The sequence below is a fragment of the Ailuropoda melanoleuca genome, chromosome 7 (genome assembly GCF_002007445.2).
Source record: "Ailuropoda melanoleuca isolate Jingjing chromosome 7, ASM200744v2, whole genome shotgun sequence".
NCBI lineage: Eukaryota > Metazoa > Chordata > Mammalia > Carnivora > Ursidae > Ailuropoda > Ailuropoda melanoleuca.
In genome coordinates this window covers 67,233,598-67,257,615 of record NC_048224.1, presented here as the reverse complement: position 1 = coordinate 67,257,615, position 24,018 = coordinate 67,233,598, and the positions used below count along the sequence as shown (strand labels likewise).

General features: G+C 40.4%; 1 protein-coding gene across 2 annotated transcripts in view; it reads left to right on the top strand.

Annotated features, from left to right (window-relative positions):
• The window catches only part of RNF6 (ring finger protein 6), a 30,796-nt gene extending 10,098 nt beyond the window's left edge, over positions 1-20,698 (top strand). Inside the window, exons 6-7 of one of the 2 annotated variants that reach the window (XR_004626671.1) lie at positions 15,875-15,994; positions 19,800-20,698. Coding sequence is in view for 1 of the 2 variants with exons in the window: in XM_019804834.2 (XP_019660393.1) it covers positions 19,800-19,880 (81 nt within the window). In the remaining variant the exon portion in view is untranslated. The remainder of the gene's footprint in view (positions 1-15,874; positions 15,995-19,799) is intronic. The other variant, XM_019804834.2, reaches the window with a different exon arrangement.
• The last annotated feature ends 3,320 nt before the right edge of the window (positions 20,699-24,018 follow it).

The following is a 24,018-nucleotide window of genomic DNA, read 5'->3' as shown; positions in this document are numbered from 1 at the left end:
GTTTATTTACTCAACAAAAAAAATTGCACCTATAAGGTGTAGGCAGTGTTACAGGTGTTGAGGATTTAGCTGAGGACAAAGTCCCTATCTTCATAAGCTAGAGGATATTTGCTCTTAGAAGCTGAAAATTAGTTGATAAAATGAATTACTGAATTACACGACTTCTGGGTTTGTTTATGAATATATGACACAGTTTTCCTGTGGTGATACTGCTTGGGCAAAACCACAAGAACAAATACCTCAAGACCAGATTCTGTGAGATTTACATGTATCTCAAGATTTAGTTTTACTTTCTGATTAGTAACTGTATTCAATTCCTCGTGTAAGATGCATACACAGGAATTTTTAGGGAGTGCATTTAACACCTGGAGTGAAAGGTTTTAGTAAGAGCCCTGACTTTGTCTGGAGTAAATGGTTTATATAGTTCAGTTGTGGGACATGGGACTGGGATGTTTGAAGGCTTTAAATACCAGACTAAGGAATTTTACTTTACCTTACAGACTTTAGATGTCTCTTGATGAATTTTAGTGGGGAATGGTAAGATCATCTTTCATGTTTCAGGAAAACTGGTGTGGTGTAGTGTTTAGAACACAGTGAAATGGGGGAGGGGGAGCAAAAAAAAAAACCAATAAAGGAATCATTGTGATCATTTTTATTGTCAGTTCTCATCATCCTTGGCTGTTCTCTAACCTGGGGTGTTGGCAGTGAAACCGGAAAGAAAGAGAAGGGAGTAAAAATATTAGGAAAAGGGACATTATCTGGTTTCTTGTTCAGTGTGAAAAAGTGGGAGAGTGGTATATTCACAGATGGAAAATCACCCAAATAGAAGAGGGAGAGGTGTTACAAGCTATGCCAATTTAGACATTTATCTTGAATATAGATATTCTACCTCCCCTGGTTTGATCAGTTAGGAAAATCAAGAGGAGAACAAAGAAAGGGGGAAATGAAAAAAAGTAGGGATAAAGAAGCAAAAGTAAAGACACATCAATTCTTTGACTTAGTCCTTTGCAAGACCAGCGTGTAAAGAGATCCCAAATAGGCATTTGAAATAGAACCAGATTCTATATTATATGGAAAATTCCCTGAAAGCAGCAGGAAAGCTTAACATATTTTGTAAATTGGTATCCTAGTTGGGAACAAAGAAATGTATTCTTTAATATTTTAATTCATTTCCCAGTAAACCAGGCTGATGACAAATACAAAGCCTTCTTATTTATAGCTTCTATTTAGCAATGATTGTACCCCTTATGGTTCCAATATAGAAAGGAACAAATAGTTTGAAACTCTTCATTTGAATATTATGTTCCATGTCATGTCCTTAGAGCTTGTTTTTTATAGTGTGGCTGTCTTGCAAACTTCTATTTCAAAACTGTCAGTTTCCCAACTGCTTTCCCTCTCGTATCCCAGATTTGTATCGTTTCAACTGGCATTGACCTGTACTTGACTATCCTTTATTCATTCTGTGGTTATTTTCCTTTCAGTATTTAAAATGAATTTTATAATTTAAGCCTCCCAAGATCTCCTTGCAGAGGTTAGAGTCAATCACAGGACCATTTGCCTCCAAAGCTTGTGCTTTTCCCACTCAATTCCATTCTGGAAAAGCAGAACTGTTCTGGGAAGTTTTCAGTCTAATTTACTCCTTCCTAAAGATATTTTTCTAATTTTGTGACTTTGTGATAGCATGTCTTTATGATTACTCTAATTTGCATATGCAGATACATCCTTTCTGTCTCACAAGTGATGAGAGGACTGCTCCTGAAAGTTATAAAGCAGGATCTGTGTTGTAAGGATGGATCCAGAAAAGAGATAAATGAGGCTTCTGAAGAGCCTGTGTTAAGGATCGTAGTTAATGAGCTGAGTTTGAGGCTTTTTCATGAATATTACTTCTAGACAAGAACTTCTAATGCAGTTCTAATCTTCCTGCATCTCTCCATTTGAATAATGCCTGGCCAGAGAAGCAAGAAATTGTGTAGAAATAGTGCTCCACATGAAGGGGGTAATTATTCCCTTTGCAGTGCTAGTAAGCTCATTTGGGGTCTCTTCCTCAATCCTGTGTAACATTGGAAGTCAGAGAGCTGGTTTATCTGTTAATACAGAAGATGATTTCCCAGTAAGCCAGAGCCGTCCATCACCGAGAAGGCCAAATGTTCGATGTTCCAGAGGACAGGACTGCAAGTGTCAGTCCTGCATCTATTTCCTGCATCTCTACGGGTGGGTCGTGAGTTCTTTACAGTTACTGTGGAGGTGTTAGGCCCTGAACATAACTGCCCTTAATGATAATTAGGGATCAATTACAATAATTATTCTCAGCAAGTTTTTTGTTTTATTTTGAACTCTAAAGACTCTGACTTGGCCCCTATACTTTTCTCTTTTTTTTTCTTTTAAAATATCATAATCACATATCTTCTGCAAAATAAAAAACACTCAAGTCTATTTTTCCTCAATTGTATTAATGTCTCATTTGAAGACTGAGAAAGCTCTTGGTTGCCCACTATATATGTGCCCTTCCTTCTCACACATTTAACTGAAAAAAGTGCCCCTACTTGATCATAATTAAACTGTCTTCTATGCAATTGCAAAACACTTTTCACATTCTCCCCGGTGGGAAATAATTCAAATTCATATATAGCTTCTGTATTGTGAAGTGACACAATTTAGCCACTCTTACATGTTCAGCTTCGCTGGTTGGTGTCCGTTCTTCTATTAGCTTGGATTTGATCAAGTTTAATTGTGACCCCTTACCATCCAGCTTAGGGAAAAATGATAAATGTAGCTTCTATCTACCTGATAAAGTGAAGTGGGGTAAAGATCAAACTAAAAAGCTGGAAAGAAGTGTCCTTGACTATGTTGATTACTGGTAGAGAATGTACACACATCTTGCTGAACAAACTTAGTAGGATGAATGAGAGAAATGCTGAGTCTTGTAAGCATCTCTTTGTTGACTCCCTTATCTAAATGTAGATGAAGTTGTTTGGTCAGCCAATTTGGCTGGCCCCAATCCTGAATTAGGGCCACTTTCAGAAAGGCATCCAGAGAGAATTTCCCTATTGGTGCTGGGGGTGGGTGTGGGTGGTGGGGGCTCCAAGGTTTGAGGAGATGCTAGTGACCAGCTCTGATCTTAGCACTTTGATGTACTTGGTTCAGAGACTGCTATCATGTTGAACAGTCCTAAGTCTCGATATAACAGGGGCTTTTTAGACAACTTCCTTAAAACTTTAATGAGCTCCTTAACAATTTCATTTGGGGTCTTGTTTCACATGCCAGAAATCTTACATTCTTGATTTGCTAGAGGGAATAGCCATGGCCCTTACAACACTTTTAGGGAATCTTATCACTCTAATTTTTAGCAAAATAGATCTTGCTTCTGGAGTAGTTGGGAGCTTTTCTTTAATCTTCCCTTGAGTGTCACCCTTGTCCCTTCGCTGCATTTCAGATAGTGTGCTTTACAATAGGAAGGAGACATATTCATTTTTGTCTGTAGGATGAGGCAGAGTGACTCCTCCACTCTGACCAGCTGGGGTCAGATGACATGGCCGGTCCACTGCAAGCATGTAGCTTGGGAGGGTTTTAATTCTATCTTGAGTCCCAGCATTGAAGTACCCAATGTTCCTGATAACTCTCTGTGTGGGAAGACCCCAATACCACCCCCAGGCTAGTGGTTGGCTAGGGCTCACAGGACTCTGCATATATACTTGTGCTCACAGCTAAGATTTATTATAAGGGAAGGAGACAAAGGGAAAAGGCACATAGGATGAGGTCTGGAGGAGACCAGGGAAGCTTCCAAGAGTCCTATCCCCATGCAATCACAGAAGACACACATTTCTCCAGCACCAAGTGGGACATGGGAAAATGTTGTCTGAGAGGGAGGCTCATTACAGACTCAGTGCCCAAGGTTTTTATTGGGGGTTGGTCATGTGGGCACCTCTGCCTGGCGGGTACCAAAATTCCAGACTACCAGAAGGAAAGGAAATGTTAAGCATAAAACATTGTTTACACAGTTTAGGCATACTGAGACACTTTTATCAGTAAGGGAATGGTGGAAACACTCCCCAAATCAAGTTCCTAGATGCCAGCAAACCTTGCATTCAGGCCTTTCTGAGGGTAGCCTAAGGCTACCTTTTCTGCACACACCCACATCCCCATCTATAGCTCAGAACATTCTCCTGAATTCTAAGATCACATTTGTGTGTTTTAATTTCCTTTAAAATCAGAAAAAATATAATCCGAATGTATTATATTTATCTTTCATAGTAACAGAATATAATTTTAATATTTTTTATGGAGAAAGGGGCCCACCAACGAAAACATGCTGAGAGCGCCTGGAAGTAATGATGTGGCCCGGCTCATCTCCCCACTATGCCCTTCAACTACACTATGTCTTCTGCAAAGAACTGTGAGTTCCTTGAGGTTATCCTCAGTACCTGGCATGATGCCTGGCACATATATTAGGTCATTCAGTATATATTTAATAAGTAAATGAATAAAAGTTTCATATATAGGTAGGCTCTGGCTTACAAATAGTTCTTACATTAAAAGTTTTTAAGATTTTTTTTTGAAACTCAGAACATATTTACCATAGATACAGTATCATATATTTGTGGTTTGAGGCAAGAGGGGAAAGGCTCTCAGGCCAGCCCACAAAAATCTACATTACCCAGAGTGTTTCTGAAATATGATTTAAGTGCAGCCAAAAGCAGAAAAACCTAATATTCCTGCAAGTTAGCAAAGAGAACAAGAATGAAATTGAAATATTTCTAAAAATTTATCTCGAATGGTGGTGCTTGAGACTCTATAAGGATGGCTTTCTCTTTTTTTTTTTTTTTCTTTTTTTTTTTTTTAATGTAAACTCTACATCCACGTGGGGCTTGAACTCAATGACCCCAAGATCAAGAGTCACAAGCTCTACGGACCTGGGCCAGCCAAGTGCCTCCAGGATTCTCAAATTTCAAGTTGCCCTTTCCTCATTGGGCCTGTTGCAGACACTCTGTTTACTTACCACAGTGGCTAAACCAGGCCCCAATTTCTGCCTCTTACCCTGCTCTGTAAATGGTGGCTTTGGTTGTATGTGCTCTGCTTTTCTTGTCTCTCACTATTTCCATCTTCTCTCTCTTCTGACTCCCATCCCCAACAACCAGGAGGGGGCAAAGGGCCCTCCAGCCAACAAGCAGGCAGACAGGCTGGTCATTTTGACTGTGGGGAGAAGCACATAGCAAAGTGGGAAAGGGACTTGGTGGTTGCCAGTGCCTTAGCAGAACAGGTTGGCTCTTTTACAGCTTAATTCTGAATGTGTCTCACCATTAACTATACTCCGATTTTTTTTTCCTTGCAAAGAAAAAGGTTTCAGGTTTTATCTTAAAGAGTGTTTATTCTGTGTGATTGTCTGATAGTAGAGTTGTTTGTATCTTGGGAGCTGATGATAGCAAACACCTTCTTATTCAATATAACATTATCATGAAGCTCTTTAAACAGTTTGCTCAGGTAAGAACAGAGGTTTAACCTTCTTGGCTCAGTATACAGTGAGGGATGATTACCACATCCTCCTAAGGGAAGTGTACTATATCCCTATGAAAAGACATTTTCTGAAATAGCCAGTCCTCATAAGAAACAAAAAAGAATGTTAACCTCTTAATAGGGGGTGAGGATTACAACTTCAATGATTTTATAATGTTGACCCCCAAGATGCAGAATCTGTGTGTGTGTGTGAGAGAGAGAGATATCTAGACATCTTAAATAATTTATCCAAGGTCATACATGTGGTTAGAAGCAAGACGTAACAGCCTTGTAATTTTTTTAAATGTCTTACTTTATTAATTATGAAGAATTATTCAAAGCTCTAACCCCATACCTTCACAGCCAAAATATGTCTAACAATGGGTCTTATAAGGCTGATGACTCGATACAGGGAAAGACCTCTTCTAACCCAGTCAGGACAAATGCTGAGCCATAGGCTCTCTGACTCGAGGTCTTTGGGGAAGTTTGAGCTGAGTCATGCTGCTCCAGGGATTCAGTAGAGTTCCAAAGCTGGTTTGTGAGGGCTCAAGCCTCAGATCTGCAGCTGTCTATGGTCACTGTTCACTTTTGATTAATTTTATTAATTTTTATAGTATCTGTCAGAGCAGTGCAGGTTTCAGATCACAGATGGTGGCAGGTGCAGTGAAGATGTCATTTCAGGCATTTCTCATTATCATTCAGTTAATACCTTAAGGTCATAATTCTTACTTTCATAATGCAGTGAATTTAAAAAAAAAAATAAGGCTGAGAACATTCAGCCTGTTATATTTATGCTCCAAATACAGACTCATAGAATTTCAGGCCTAGGAGAAGGTGGACCATCTTCTAAGCACATCCTCTTTGGGCCCTGAGAGCCTGTACTTAAAATTTCTCAATCACTAGTTGCCACACTTGCTCTTAAAGACAAAGGTATCATTTCCCTTTCACTACACACTCAGTATTGTATCAGTTTGAGTGGTGGTCTCTGAGTAGTGAACACCAATACAGGATTGTATGCAAGGGATTTACTGAGGAAATACCTGTTAGGGAGAAAGGGGAGGGAGCAGGAGTAGGTGAAGAGAACCACCTGGTTCTCCTTAGAGATATGCTACCTAAGGGGGGGATGTAGAAGGGGGCTTAGGTAGGAGAAGCTTCAGACAGCAGTGGAGTTCTGAAACTCTCAGGTGGGAAGTCCAGGCTGATAGGGGAGGAGTGGCCCAGCTCTTGTACCTCCTTGGGCTCCCCTCATTGGCCTGAGGCAGCCTGGGGGAAGCATGGCGTGGGCTTGAGTGCCAGGGCAGACCCCAAAGTGTAACACTTTTGGAGGCTGTCAGTCACTTATGCTCCCTACACCAGGTTCTCGTGGGTGGTGCATTGCATGACTGCCACAAATATTTAACACTCTTTGCTCCTAGAAACAATCACGATTTGATCCTGGTTTACTCTGACTCCTTCTTTGCTCTCCCAAACTACCCATACTGGTTCTCTATTTCTTGATCCCAAGTGCCATCAGAGAAGTACACATTGCTCTGGATCTTATCTTAGCTTTCTTTTCTCCAGATGACATACTCTTACTCCTTTCACTGCTATCCTTTGCATCCTCGTAAGTTTTGACAAGCCCCTTGGCCAAAGCCCAGAACTGTAGCTGTGTTCGATGTGAGCACAGCTCACATGGGAGTCGATTTACGATATTGGGATTAGGAACACAGACTTTGGTAACAGGTATCAGCTCAAGTCTCAGATTTGCCGCGTAAGGGCTAGGAGAACTTGTGGAAGTATTTTAACTTTCTGGTCATCATTTTCCTCATTCGTGAGATTGAATAATGATCACACGTACCCGGTGGGATTAAATGCATGTGTACACTTAGAGTCCATGGCACATAGTAAGTTCTTCATAAACATCAGCATAAAATATTAGCATTGTATTCAGTCTTGAGCTTTACTAATAAAAGGACTTGTGTTGCTGACTCATATCCAATTTGTGATCCATTTGGCTAAGCCTTGAGGTACTTTTGTTCATTATTTATTCTCAGTATCTGCCAGGTGATAATGAGGACTCTATTTTTCCTTTCCAAATGTACCATACTATTTTTATTCTTGCTCGCTGACCCTCTCTCTCCTCCAGCTTTTCTGCAAAGTCTGTGCTTCTGGGAATCACTGAAATGTTTTCATTTCTGTTTTTGTTTTTTGTTTTAGTGATGCTGTGAGGCAAGAGATAAGTGGACTTGTATCATTGTTAAAATATTCCATTTCTGAGTTTTAACAACTAATGCCTCTTCTGGATTCATAGCAGTTCCTGGGTTTTCAGGAAGTTGGCATAGCCAGAGAACTCTTTGATCCTTGTTTCATGAATAGCAATATATTGAAAGGTCATTCTCCAAATCCAAACATGATCCTTATTTGATCCTCTCCCATTGCCAATAATCAAGGGGAGGATGCCAGCCCCACTGTCTAGTGCTACTAATAATAACTAGCACATCATCTTAATTTTCTATGAAATTTCATTTTCCCAAAGAGATTTCATGCTTACTATCTCATTTTATATACAAACCAACTTGAGAGTAGGTTGGGTAAGAATAACTTAAGCTTATTTGGGAAGAAATTGAAGTATAGAGAAGTGAATAATTTGCCCAAGTCAACCAAAAGGCCAGTGGCAGTGCCAAAAACAGACCTTGGTTCTCCAAACTTAGAATGGAGGCTCTTCAGTTTGGGCCAGACTGCTACGCATGGCAGGATAGAGCTACACCCTCAAAATAAGGACAGAAGAGCACCCCTCCTTTCACCATGCTGAGGTCTAAGACCACACACCTCCATAGGCGTGTTTTTGTCCTCCCCATAGGGAATAAGTAGTCAGTCCCCGAAGCTTCTCGACAGGTTCCACAGCTGGGTCACTGGGTATCGGTCAACTGGCTTTCAAGGAATGAAACAAAACTTCTGGGTAGCAACATAAAATCTCAGATACTTAATGGGCCTCATATGAGTTATGAATACTATTTTAGGAATCTGAGCCCAAGCCTGCCTCTTAGTTACACTACTTTTAAGCAAAATCATTAATAACTCTATACTCTTAGGGACCAGTGGCCCATATGTGTTTGAATATGTTTGATCCAGGTTTGGTTGCCTCAGGTGTAATTTACAAGTGATTATTTGCAGAAACCAGTCATTTTTCTAGATAGTGTCTTAATGTAGGCTTGAATCAAAGAACAGATTGAATCAAAGCAGGCACCTGAAATTTGAGCCCCGCCATCTGTAATAGAATATTCTCGCTTCTCTCTTTATTCATTTTCTGCCTCCATTATTTTTGCTTGCTCAGCATCCCTTTCTCCATTCTTCTAGGGGTATTACTCTTCCTCCATTGTATGTGTTACTGGTAAGGCTGCCAATCATAAGATCTCATTCACTTTCTTCAGAAGGGTGCAAATGTCTTCAACTTAGCTCAGTCAGCTTCTCTTTCCAGGTCATGTGGTAAATGTGTGGCTGACTTTACAAAAAGTCATCAAATTGTTTTCCAAAATGGTCATACCACCTACATTTCTACCAGAAATGTATAAGCCAGAGCCAGCTACATAATTTGCTGGATCCAGTGCAAATTAAAATGTGTGGTTCACTGTTCAAAAAGCAGGAAATACAAAGCTCTTTTCTTCTGCGATCTCTCTCTTGACTTGTCATGGTGATTTTGATTTTTTGCTCATGTTATTAATTACTGTCATAAAGTTTACTGCCATTTCATCTTTATATTATGCAATATCAAGGGATTTAATACATATATGGAAAATTTTCTTTGTATTATGATGTTTGGACATCTCAAAAGCCTTTCTGGCTGGGTAGAGACTGCTCCCTCGTAGGCTAGCCAATTTATACTCTTCCAGGACCCATTAACCATAGACTATGCCCTGGGCAGGCACCTGCCATCTGACATGGGACTCATTTGAACCTAAACTTCCACAAAAACAAAAACAAAACACAAAACCCTGTTAAGTCTTGATCTTATTATTCCTGGTCTGGGTGCTTTCACTCATTTACACTCCAGTAAACATTTGTTTCAACCAAATGTGACAAATGCTGAGCCCCACATCAACTCCAATAAGTACCCACTTGAAAAGAATACCCCAGTCCACATCCCTGGGCCAGGAATTCACTGCTGGAGATGATGTCACCTCAGATGACATGGTCTCTACCCAAGACTCGCCATTGGAGATGACTTCTGCCACTGTGTGAGAGATACTTCGTCCTGGATATTAAGATCGCCACCCAAACAATGCCCCTGGACTGCCTCTCCTTGCACACAAATTGGATGCAAGACATGTTTGCTTTTCTTCTTTTGATAGTAGGGATTTTATTATGTTTCTGATCTCACTGTCTGCTTAGCCCCTGATCCTATATATTCCTTGCTCTCTTTTCAAATGTGTATCCCTACATTACCATGCCTAATGAGGAATCTGGTAGAAGTTACTACTATCTGTGTCGTTCTAAAAATTAATGGAGATTATCATTTTCCCCAGGAAGCACTTGCCTCCTATTAGTCAAGACTTTGACCCTCCCACTGCCTTCTCCTACTCTCCACCTCCAGCTTCCCACCACGATCTCCCACCTTGCATCTCAGACCACAGAACTACTAGTCTTAATATATACTCTACTAACTTATCATTTCATACCCTTCAACAACATAACTGCCAGACCTGCCACCTTGACCTGAACATATTTCTAACAAACTTTATAACTCCACCAAGATAGTATTTAAAACATTCAAAATTTCAGATCTATTTTTCTTGGTTAATGTCGTGTTAATGAGGAATGTAGTTGTGGACCAGCCTGTGGAGACTCTTTGTACTTCTGTTCCTCCTCCCTACTCTTCATAATAAAATGTTTTCTATGCTGTTTAGGGCAGCTTATGCCATAGTCTAAAAACCTACACTACTATCATCCAAAACTTTCCTTAATATGATGTTAAAACATCAGAGGACCAATTGCGTTGTGTGTGTGTGTGTATCTTCCCCCGTACATTGTCATGTTTTGACATCTTAAAAACCCTTCTGATTGGGAAGAATGTGCCCTCCTGGGCTAGCCAATTCTTAAAGATAGCAAGGAATTCAGCCTGAGCATGTCTTTGATACACAAGCTGTCCAGTCCAGAGCCATACTCCTCTTTCTGGCCCATGCTCCCCCAGTAGGCTACATTCCTTTGACTTTATCATCCCAGGTATTCCTTAACTAGGGACCACACCTGTAGTCTAAAGCCCATAGAAATCATTCAGATTAGTCTATCCTACATTGTTTTCTTGTCCTGTCTTGAATTCTCCAAGGAAACACCAATAAAGACCATGGTCAAAGTGCACTGCTCCCGGCCCCACCCCCACCAGCACACATAACCACCCCCACTCCTGTTTTCTGCCTCTTGACCACTCTGGTGTCTTTCCCATATGGCCTTGTGTGCCTCCTGTCTCTAGGACCTGTAAGTATAATTACCTTTGTTTTGTCTTGAGCCTCTCCTCTGTCTCCTCTTGTGTCTGTACCTGGCTGACGGTCTTATACAAGAATCCCAAACAGCCAGTTTCAGGTGCAAAGACAAGAGCTTTTAGCTTGTATGTGGAATCACTGAAATTACACAGTTTGGAGTTCATAGCTCATATATTTATTTAGCTCTTAGGAAAACATTAGAAACACTGCACTAAACTAACTCAACTGTGTCTATTTCTCTTCTCCACACATGCGCTTTGTAGCAAGGCTACCTTAGGCTTACTGATGACTAAGGAAGAGCTGAAAGGAACAGGAACTCTAGGTTGCCTGATCTTTTTTGTTCCTTTTGTGTCTTAGGTCTTCATTTTCATTTTAAGTAGTTGGCTAATACAGGAGATAACACAAGTGAAAAAGGAAATGATAGCGTTCTTTGGCGTTTCATGCTCCTTGGAATGCTATTCCACTTTCTTCATTCAAAGCAAGTTCTGGTTCAAATGGCATGTGTGGCCTCTTGAGTAGGATTGCCAGTGTTAGCAAATAAAAATCTGAGATGAACAATTAAATATAGGTCTCAGACAAACCGCCCATCATTTCTGTAGTACAAGTACATCCCAAATCCTGCATAGGGCATACTGTATTTTACCTGGCAACTCTGTATCTTAGGGCTATCAGCGCCCCCTGCTTCTTCAGTCATACAAGTAACATAATTTGTTTTTTAAAACTGTGGTAAAATACATGGAACCATTAAGCATTTTTAAGTGTCCATTCAGTGGCATTAAGTACACTTACATTATTGTGCAACCATCACCCACAGAATTCTTTTCATCTAGCAAAATGGAAACTCTGTAGCATTAAACACAAACTCTTCATTTCCCCCTTGCCCCCAGCCCCATGGCAACCACCATTCTACTTTCTGTCTCTATGAATTTAGCTGCATTAAGTACTTCAAATGAGTGGGATCGTATAGTATTTTTTTTACAGCATTTTAAAACCCTTTTGCAACTCACTATTTCACTTAGCCTGATGTCTTCAGGGTTCATCTATGTTGTACTGTGTGTCTGAATTTCCTTCCCTTTAAGGCTGAATAATATTCCATTGTACATAAATGCCACATTCTGTTTATCCAGTCATCTATTGATTGATACTTGCATTTTTTCTACATTTTAAGTATTGCAAATAATGCCGCCATGAGCATGGGTGTATGAAGTCTCTGCTTTCATTTCTTTTGGGTTATATACCCAGAAATGGAATTGTTAGATTGTGTGTTAATCCTATTTTTAATTTTCTGAGGAACAATATGATTAGTTTTTATTTGCTTTGAGTCTTGTTGAACAGCCATGCATTGTGTTCACCAGAATTCTGTGTTCATGGGACTCTGCAAACACCATATCTCAATGAGGCGGCAAGAAACAAACCGGCATATTATGAGCATCTCCTCTGCTCACATGCATTTTCCGTTGTTTCATTGGACTTCACTTAGAAAACACTAGTTCAAAGGTAAAATTGTTATTAAGAATTTCAGGACAGTGACAGCAGAGCCCTAATTCAAGTGTGGAGCCCTTCTGAGCATGGTGCCCAGGAAACCAGCCTTGTATGAGAGTTCCAGTTGCTCCAAATTCTCCCTCACATCACTATTGTCAGGCTCTTTGATTTTAGCCATTGTATGGTTGTGAAATGGTATCTCATTGTAGTTTTAATTTGAATTTCCATGATGATTAGTGATGTTGACAATCCTTTTCTGTACTTGTTGGCTCTTTATACATCTTCTTTTAGTTCTGTCTTTATATAATTATGTATGTTTGTCCATCCCCCCATTGGTTTATCTTGTTATTGAGTTGTAAGAGTTCTTTATGTATTATGGGTATCAGTTATTTGTGATCCATATCTATGTATGTGATGCTAGATTCTAGATACGTAGATACTACATGTATGTCTATGCAGTTATCTATACTATATATGTATCGATAAACATACATGCTATATATAGATATATACACATTATAGATGTTTTTTCCTCCCGGTGTCTGACTTGCCTTTTAATTTTCTTAATGGCATCTTTGAAGGAGAATGCTTTTAATTTTGATGAAGTCCAATTTATCAGTGTTTATCTTTTATTGTTTATGCTTTTTGTGTCTCACCTAAGAATCCTTGCCTAATCTGAAATCACAGAGATTTCTTTCCTCCTCCTCCTCCTCTTGTAATTTGTCTTCCTTCCCCCACCCCTTTCTCTTTCTTTGTCTTCTTTAGCTGTTGTATTTAAATCTATGATCCATTTTGAGGTAATTTTTTAGTGTGGTGTAAGGTAAGAATCCAGATTAATTTTTTTTGTTTGTTTTTGAATATGGGTACTCTTTTGTTTCAACACAATATGCTGAAAATACTATCCTTCCCATTGAACTCTTCAGTAAAAATCAGTTGAATGTGTATGTGTGAGTCTACTGCTAGGTTCTCTGTTCTATTTTGTTGTTCTATATATCATTTCTTATGCCATTCTACACTCTTTTGGCTATTTTAGATCCTTTGTGTTGTCATATAACTTTTATAATCAGCTTGTTAATTTCTATGTAAAAGAATGTTGTGGAGTGGGGAGCGGCTCAGTCAGAAGAGCCTCTGACTGTTAATTTTGGGGTCATGAGTTCAAGCCCCAAGTTGGGTGTAAAGATTCCTTAAATAAAAACCTTTTAAGTCCCTCTCCCCCAAGGATGTTGGCATTTTGATTGGGAACGCATTGAATCTATACATCAATTTGGGGAGAAATGACATCTTAAAAAACATTGAATCTTTCAATCTATCGATATTGTATATATCTCCATTTATTTAGGTTTTCTTTAATTTCATCAATGATTTGTATTTTTTTAGTGTATTTGTATATTTTGTTAAATTTATGCCTAAGTATGTCAGATTGTTTGAAGTTATTGTAAATATTATTTTTGTACAGTTTTAATTTCTAATTCTTCATTACTAGCATATAGAAATGCAATTGGTTTTTGTATTTTGAGCTTATATTCTCTGATTTTGCTACACTCACTTATTCTAGTAGCTTTTTAAAGATTCTTAATTATATTCTGTGTACCAAACATTTCTTATGCAAATAAAGTTTTTTTTTTTCTTGCCTTGTAACACTGTCTGGGACACCCATTACTTTTAGTTATCTGAAAATATTTTATTTCTCCCCTATTTCTGAAGGATCCTTTCTCTGGACATAACATTCTGGATTGATAAAGTTTCCCTTTCAGCACTTGGGAGATTTTGTATCTTTGACTCTGGCCCTATATTGTTTCTCACCAGAAACAATGTATGTTTTTGATATCTTCTTTCTCTTGCTGCTTTCAAGACATTTTCTTTATCTTTGGTTCTCAGCAGTGTGACTACAATGTACCTAGATAGTTTTATTTGAATTCATTTTATTTGGTGTTCTGTGAACTTTTTGGATCCATGAGCTTTAATCAAATTTTGGAAAATTTTGGTCATTATATCTTTAAATATTTTTATGCCTCATTCTAATTCTCTTCCTTTTCTGGGTCTCCTATTATATATATCTTAATCTGTTTGGTATTTTCCCCCACAGGATCCTGGGTTTATCTTATCAGGATTTGACTGAAAAGAATAATTCATATAACATGTCCAAAGAAAATTAGGTTCAAATAAATAGATCGTCTTTAGAGAAATTACAAAAGATGGTCCTGTATATGAGTGTGTGTGTGTGTGTGTGTGTATAAGAGGGGAGATGATGGGGGTTTACATATCACCCGACAATGGCACAGTGGTTAGAACTATTAGATCTGGAGACAGACACACTGGTTTCAAATTCTGGTTTTGCAACTGACCTCTTGAAGCCTCAGTTTCTTCATCTATAAAATGGGGACAATATTAGTTTAGGCATATCTCAGAGGGAGGTAGTGTGGGTTCAGTTCTGGACCACTGCAATAAAGCTAATATTGCAATAAGTGTAATATTGCAATGAGTCAAATGAATTCTTTGGTTTCACAGCGCATGTAAAAATTATGTTTACACTATGTTGTAGACTATTTAGTGTGTAATAGCATTATGTCTAAAAAAACAATGTACATACCTTAATTAAAAATACTTTATTGCTGGGGTGCCTGGGTGACACAGCGGTTAGGCATCTGCCTTCGGCTCAGGGCACTATCCCCGCGTTATGGGATCGAGCCCCACATCAGGCTCCTCTGCTATGAGCCTGCTTCTTCCTCTCCCACTCCCCCTGCTTGTGTTCCCTCTCTCTCGCTGGCTGTCTCTATCTCTGTTGAATAGATAAATAAAATCTTTAAGAAAAATACTTTATTGCTAAAAAATGCTAACAATCATCTTTAGTGAGTCGAAATCGCCGATCACAGATTACCACAACAAATATAATAATGAGGAAGTTTGAGATATTGCAAGAATTACCAAAACGTGACAGAGACACAAAATAAGCAAATGCTGTTGGGAAAATGATACTGACATTCTTATTTGATGGAGGATTGCCACACACCTTCAATTTATAAAAATTGCAATATCTGTGAAGTGTAATAGAATGAGGTATGCATGTACCTAATTTATGGCGTTATAAGAAGGAAAATTGTATTTTGTTGTTTGAATTAGCATTTATTTTTAAGTTAGTGAGGCTGAGCATCTTTTAATATATTTATAGGTCATATTTTTCCCTGTGAATTGCCTGCTTGTATTGTTGTGCATTTACATATATTCATGGAGTTAATATTCATTGGGTTATGAGTTTTTTCTTATTACTTTAGATATATTATGAAGTTAAAATATTAGGATGTATTATTGCTCATATTACTATTTTGTTGATTATATGTGTTACAAATTCTTATTCCTAGTTGAAGTTTTAAAAACTGTTTATTAATTTTTTCTAAAGAAATTTACAATTATTATAAAATAAAATGTGACAATATTTCTCTTTATAGCTGTTGGACTGAGGGCCTCCATTCCCAGCTGGCAATTGGCCAGAGGCCACCCTCAGTCCCTTGCCACATGGTCCTCTCCAACATGGTGGCTTAGTTCATCAAAGCATGCAAGCTAAGAAGGTAATAGAGAGAGTCTGCTAATAATATAGAAGTCACAATATTATGTACTCTCCTCATGGAAGTAATATCCCATCATCTTTGTTATTTTCTATTGATTAGAAGCAGGCCACTGGGTCCAGCCCACCCTCAAGAGAAGGGAATTACAAAAGGGCATGATTACCAGGAGGCAGGGGTACTCCTCTTTTTCTTTTGCCTGAATATCCAACCCATCAGCAAATCCTATTGGTTCTGCCTTCCATATATTCAGAAACAATCACTTCTCACCGCCTTCACTGCTACCACCCTGGTCTGAGCCATTGTGCTCTTTCAGCTGGAGTATTTTTTTTTTTTTAGATCCCTTGCTGCGTCCCCACTTCCTTTTTTTTTAAAATTATAATAATTTTTTATTATGTTATGTTAGTCACCATACAGTACATTTCTGGTTTTTTGATGTAAAGTTCGATGATTCATTAGTTGCGTATAACACCCAGTGCACCATGCAATATGTGCCCTCCTTACTACCCATCACCAGCCTATCCCATTCCCCCACCCCCTCCCCTCTGAAGCCCTCAGTTTGTTTCTCAGAGTCCATAGTCTCTCATGCTTCATTCCCCCTTCTGATTACCCCCCTTCTTTATCCCTTTCTTCCCCTACCGATCTTCCTAGTTCTTATGTTCCATAGATGAGAGAAATCATATGATAGTTGTCTTTCTCTGCTTGACTTATTTCACTTAGCATTATCTCCTCCAGTGCCGTCCATGTTGCAGCAAATGTTGAGAAATCGTTCTTTTTGATAGCTGAGTAATATTCCATTGTATATTTCAGCTGGAGTATTGCAACAGCATCCTAACAGGGCTCCCTGCTCCTGACTTTGCCTTCATTGACTCTATTTTCAAAACAAAAACTAGAGGAGATTCCATTAAAATTAGATCATGCTACTTCCTATCTGACTTGAAAAAGTCAAGGTTCTTATAATGGCCATCAACCTTCTATCCCTGGCTACCTCTCCGGCCTCATTTCCTATTATTCTCCCCTGCACTCACTGCACATCAGCCACTCCTTGCTATTTCTGAAATAAGTATGCCTCTATTTTAGGGCTTTGTATTACATGCTATGTCTGCCTGAAATGTCCCCCCTCCATAACTGCATGGCAACCTTCCCACCTTATTTAAGTCTTTACCCAAATGTCATCTTTGTAGTGTTGCCTTCCCTAAACATCCTATTTGAAATTGTGAACTCCTATTCCCTATTCCCATTGCTTGCTTTGTTTTCCTAAATAACACATATCCCTATACTAATATGCTTACTGTCACTCTGCACTAGAATATAGCCTCCATGAGAACCAAGATTCATTTTTTAAAAAGATTTAATTATTTTAGAGAGAGAGAGCGAGCACATGTGTGCACACAAGTGAGGGAGGAGCAGAGGGAGAGAGAAAGAGAGAGAATCTCAAGCAGGGTCCACGCCCAGTGCAGAGCCCACGCAGGGTTTGATCCAATGACTCTGAGATCATGACCTCAGCCAAAACTGAGAGTTGGTTGCTCAACTGACTGAGACACCCAGGTGCCCTGAGAACTGAGATTCTTGTCTGGTGTACTGCTGTATCTACGGCAACGTGAGCATGGTAATATCTTAAACACATTTGTTTAGTGAGTGAACGTATTTACATATTTAATCCATCTGGAATTAATTTTTATGAATGGTTGGAGATAAGAATGTACCTTAATCATTCCCCCCGCAAACAGGGCCAATTATTCCAACATCTTGTATTTAATAATTTATCTCACACACCACCCCTTCCCCCTGACTTGAAATAGTCTAAATAGAGTGTAATGTTCCATAGAGCATTATCTATTTCTCTACCAGCTTTTTAATATTCTAGCTTTATGGCATCCTCTAATGAGGCTTGGCCTCATGAACACTGGAGCTGGATAATGATCCTGTATTCTCAGAAAGAATTTGTAGATTTTCACTCCAGTTCTCTTACATTTCATATGACTCAGTCCCCCTTCGGATTTCTAGATTTTTGTGTTTCATGCTAAATGAACAATGAATCAAAACGTTGGTGATAATGGTGATGGTGATGATGAAGAAAACCCATGAATGTACCAGCCATGACATCTTTTGGGTAAGAGAAGTGGTGAACAAGGACAAATCAGATAAAATTGACAGTAGTAAACTATTTTGTACAGCCCTTACCTTCAACAGTTAGTGCATGATCTCCAGCTCCTCTCAAAGTCTTCCTACTTCTTTCTGTGAGACTCCTCAGAGTATCTACATGTGCTTACAAACAAGTTCTCTCAGCTCCCACCCACTGTCTAAGGCTACAATGTCAGTAAGGATCTGATATTGTAGAGGTCATATCTTAGATCTAGCAACCCCAGACCTGACCTCAAGAAACAACTTCCTGTAGAAGACTAGACTTTGAGGTTTGGAATATTGTCCATGGTATTTGTAGACATTAAAAGTGAGAAGAGCTTGGTTCACTCAAATTGTCTCAGTCATGTTATATTTTTAAACAGCTAAACCTCTGTACAAATACGGAAAGAAACTGAGTCATAGTTGGCTGCCCCAGCAAGATTACAGTTTGCCTCACAGGAATGGGAACCACTTATCTTTGCTACTAGTTTTGCCCAAGTTCCTTGGGGTGATACAGGTAGTAAGAGAAGGTAGTGATCAGAGTTTTCCAGAACCTTGAAGAGAACCAAAAAAGGATAAGATGCCAGTGTCATAGCTCTGTTTACTCAGACACTGAATAAGGTAGCCAGCACTGTAGTACCCTTTCATTCTTATTTTAGACCCTGCACACTTATAATGGAATTTCTAGTTCCAAGTGAGCATATTCCCTTAGGGACCCAACAAAATTTAAAAATAAGAAACACTGAGAACAAGATTATCATCGCAGGATACAAATTTGGTCCCAACAAAAACAATGCCAGAAACACTTCCAGCAATCATTAAGAAGGTCTTCAGAACTATGACTGACGTCAATCTGTAGCCAAACAAAAGTCAGAATTTTTCTGAGTCTTAAAGGCAGACATGCCAAAATAAATACACAAACTTAAACAGTCATTTTGCAACAAAGCAGTCTAATAAGAAAGCTAAATCAAAGGAGAGACCTCAAATGTTAATTACAAAATGCATCAGTTTCCCAACAATGGAGAAGTTGTGTCATCAGATAACTCAGTCCAATGAACTTTCAATATTATTGTGTCAACAGCAGAGCCTCTGGGAAAGCTGAATTGAAAATAAACATTTTTTTTCATTTTCTATGTCAGGAAATTTGAATGAAAATTGGTTAGGTTTATTTACATTATTTCAGTTACATCTAGAAACAGCAGTGCAGAATATGAGTGGAAATGGCACGTTCCTATTACCAGCTCTAAGAATGCATGTGGAGAGGCTGAATTTAGATGAAGAGCAAAGGGTAAAATTTAAGTTAAATGAGTAAGAACAAATACCTTGATGACCTCACCCAATGGAGCATCTTCTAGCTTTTGCTTTACAGGTTGTCACAGCCTGGAGTTCTGAGTGAGTCGGGTAAACTCAACCACAGCAAGCTAAAGGTGCTTAGGTCTGGATTTTGTAGCCTGTAGAGAGGGACACTGCATGAAGTGGCTCTTGTGCTCCAAACACCTTTACATTATTTCTGAAGAGCCCATCTGTGGGCTCAAGTTACCTTCCTTTTGAACACTACAGGGTCAGACTTCCCTGTTCTGATGTGTTGCCGATTATGTGAGAAAATATCCTTGGACTGGGGAGTCCAACTTCCCAAGTGCCTTGCTTATCCTCCATGTCTGACTTTTGGTTCTTTCTTGCTTTACAGGATCTTTACATCTGTACGGGGAGATGCCAGAACTGTGCTATACCACTGCCACTGAATCCCTGGTCTTCTTTGTGCCTTTGAGAAGACTTCTATTCAGCAACTAGAGGAAAACATCCAGATTATGCCCTATCTTTATCCATATGCCCAAACTAAAAGGCTTATCTGCCCAGATTCTCCCTCTGCCATGGCGTCAGTTCGAATCTATAGGATGTCTCCCCGCTAGTCTTTGCTTATTGAAATCTTGGAAGGTCATCTTGGAAGGCTCTACTTTTTCCAGGAAGCCATCTTTGCTTACGCTAATAGAAACGCTTCTGCCTCATTTACAACTGTTTATCCCTCAAGGGCTAGAGTAAGATCTTCAGAGGACCATGGCTCTGAAAAGGTTTTGGCATTCTTCCATTATTCAAAATGTAAACAATTCTAAAATATAAACTATGTGTACAAAGGTCTAACCAGTTCTACCCACCCCCTCCGTAATTGCTAGACAGGAGATTTTTTTAGGGGGGAGGGGCAGAGGAAGAGAGAGAGAATCTTAAGCAGGCTCCATGCCCAGCACAGAGGCTGATGTGGGGCTCAGTCTCACGACCCTGAGGTCATGACCTGAGCTGAAATCAAGAGTCAGACACTTAACTGACTGAGCCACCCAGGTGCCCCAACAGGTGATTTTAAAACATATATAAAATTCTTTCAAAACTTATTTTGGTCCTCCTGATTTGGTGGTATTCAAGGTGATGCTAAGGCTGTCTTTTGGATTATCCACCCGTTTCCTGCACTAGAAGAAATGCATTATGAGGTTGGGGACTTTGGCTGATTCATCACTATATCCCTGAAACCTAGAACAGCATCCACATACAATAAATGTTCAGTTTGTTCAACTAATGAATAAAAGGGAAATCATCTGGCTGTCCTCAAATATGTTAAGAACTTCACGTGCGGGATGTGTAGGTGGGGATACCAGTTTAGGTTTTCTCCTGTGCTGCTTAAGACAAGGACCTATGCATGGGAACTACTGGGACTGAAGATAAGAATTCTGTGACATTTAGAGTTAGTCAACATTACCCTTTAGCAGCCTTGTGAAGTAATAACCTCTCCATTAGTGGAAGTACTCAGATTAGAGGAGCATCTATCAGAGAATTCCTTCTTCTAGAAAAGAGCTGGAAAAGACGACTGTGATATGTAGAATGATGACCCCCAAGGACGTCTGCGTCCTAATCCCTAGAGCCTTTGAGTGTTATTTTACATGGTAGAAGGCATTTTATACATGTGATGAAGGTAAGGACCTTAAAATGGGGGGATTATTCTGGATTATGGGGGGAACAATCTACTTATGTGTCCTTAAAATCAGGCAACGTTTCCTGGCTGATGTCACAGTCAAAGGATGATGTGAACAGCAGTCAGAGAGGTGCAATATTGCTGGCTTTGAAGAAAGAGGAAGGGGGCCACAAGCCAAAGAATACGGTTAGCCTCTAAAAGGTAGAAAAGGCAAGAAAAAAGTCCCCTGCCCCCAAATATGGCCTCCAAAAAGGAACACAGCCCTGCTATCACTTTGATTTTTATGACTTCTGTTGAGTTTTTTGACTTCTGTTGGAACTCTAATGTACAGAATTGTGAAATAATAAATTTGTGTTTTAATCCATCAAGTTTGTTGGAAAACTCATAAAACAACCTTTAAGGTTGTTTTCCAGATCTAAGGTTCCATAATGCTGAACTGTTGGAGGAAGGACTGGATTAGAACCAGGAAAACAATTCCAAAGGTCAGGGTTTTTAAGCATGGAGGTGGTTTATCGAGTACACTGTGAAATCCTATCTTCCACGAGATTAAAGATCAGAATGGGTGAATGTGATCTGTCTAGAGCTCAGTCTAAAGTTCCATTACCCAAGAGTTCTGGGGATGAGCTAGATGAATTTCTACTCCCTGGAGTCTATAAAAGGTCTCAGAAGTGAAAAGGTAGGGTTTCTCTAGGATTGGGGCAATCTGCATTTATTCATTCATTCACTCATTCATTCATTCAAATGGCCTTTAAATGGAATTTCCCTTCTGAATGCTTTGGGTTTTAGGTGAAAATGTCCAAACTGAAGCAATTTAAAATCTCTATTTCCTATTTGGAATGAGATACAAAATTTCACATGAACATATACATAAATAACACAGCCATTGATATTATGTTCAAATGAGCCTGCTATTTGATTTTGAGTGATTAAGCAAGGCTGCTTATTTCCATACAAAGGTCTGTTACAATAGGAACCATTTTGATTATATATTAAATTTAAGAAAACTCCCTTTTGCCTCAGGGGAGTGCAAGCCCTTGAGCCTGCAAATCAATTTTCACACAACCAGAATCCTCTCCAGGAATCTGTTCTGACTTGACAACTAAGGTCCCCACGGAGAGGGAGAGAATTTAGCCGCAGATTTCACTTAAAACTCCCCTCAGTCTGTGCTTTCGTGTGTTGCTGGCCTCCGGCTTCAAGTTCAGCAAGCGTGCCTCAAGCAGTACCTGGAGGTTCCGGCTTTTTTTTTGGAGGGTTACACTTGTTTTGGAAAGTGACATGTAAATTGAGCTGGACTGCTGATAATTCCAGGATAATTCCAGCCATATGTGATGTGAGGGATCAGTGGCATTGACTACAGTGTCACTGTCTCAAGAGTCAGCCTCCCTTCCCTACATGGCACAGTTAGGTTCATGTCCGTGTCTGTCTGAAGGGAGATGGAGAGGGAGTGGATGTAGGGGGCAGCTAGTGTCAAAATTGCCTCCTTTGCACCCTCAGCATTTCTCATCTGTCCTTGTGCACCAACAGTTTAGTGATATAGAATCTAGTTTTGCATCAGCGATGATGAGGCCACTTCACCTAGGAGCTCCTACATCTGGGCTTGAAAATCTGTCAGCCAGGAGACATCATTATGATGGGATGCATGTGGCCTTCAAACGACCAGTTACACTCCCTAAAATTCCTAGACCTTGGACATTAACGCCATTTCATCCAGAGGAAACTGAAGATGAGAGAACTATAGAGTCTTGTTTTAGGTCACTTTCTGACTTCTAGTCCTATTTTTTTACTCCTAGTCCAGTGTGCTTTATGCTTCAGAGCACTGTGACCCAAACTGGTTTCAAATAAGGCTGAGGATAAACATTTCATAAAGAGATCTAGCATCTTGGTTGAGAGTACAGCCTCTGGAGTCCAGGATATCTGGGTGTGAATCCTGCCACTTACTGGCAATGTGACCTTGGGTAAGTTACTAAACCATGACTTTACCCAGCAAGTCAGAATTTGACCCAATCCCTGGTAAGAGGACTCCAAGAAGGATTGGGTAATTTTTATTTCTTAACCAGCCCATCCGATGGGAGCAGGGAAGGGTGGGTGGATGTTGTTCAGAGAAGCCAGAAATTGACTGAGACCCAGATAATCAAGAGGCGTGACATTTCTTGCTCACCAGAGTTTGCGGGCTGACATTCTTACCAGCCACACCAGAAAATCCCAAGAATTCTCATGCTCCGCTATCCCCAAGGCTATTTGCCCCGTCTGACCATCAAGCATTCACCCTTCTTGAGCCAGCTTGTTTCCAGGCCTTTTTTCTGTCCTATTGTCTCCTGCCTGCTTTCCAGAGCCAGGTGGCCGGACAAGCTCTGGCTCCGCGGGCTGCAGAGACAAAAGGCACGGGGACCGCGCCGTCCCGTACTTCACATCAAGCGAGGCTCTGGAGAAGTCCTGAGCTAACGTCGGGTCTGCCCGTGGGAGGGCGAAAAAAGGAGGGCTCAGGGGAGAGAAACCTGACGCTTCTGCCCCCTCCCTGCGGCTGGCAAGCCGCGATCCTGGGATGGACCGTCAGCACACCCAGGGCGAGGCCCACGTTTGGAAGCAAGGCGCCACGACACCAGGGACAGTCGGGGACCGCAGAGCCGGCGATGGCGGCCGAGGAGGCCCAAGTCCCAGGCTTCTGCCTATCAGGGTCCGCACAGCGTGCGCGCCTCCGAGTAGTCGGGGATCAAAAGCAGCAGAGCTGTCGGTGCGTCGGTGGCGTGCGCGGGCACGGCCCCGAGCCGGCCCTGGGGGCGCGCGCCGGGCGCAATACTGGCTCCTGCGGTGCCGTGTGAAGCGAGGCTGCAGGGCCGGGCTAGCCCGCGACCTCCCTCGGCGCGCGCGGGTCTACCGCTCTGCATGCGAACTAGCGCACCCGGGCCAACTGCGGGCCCTCGGCAAACAAACGCGCACGCGCGAGCTA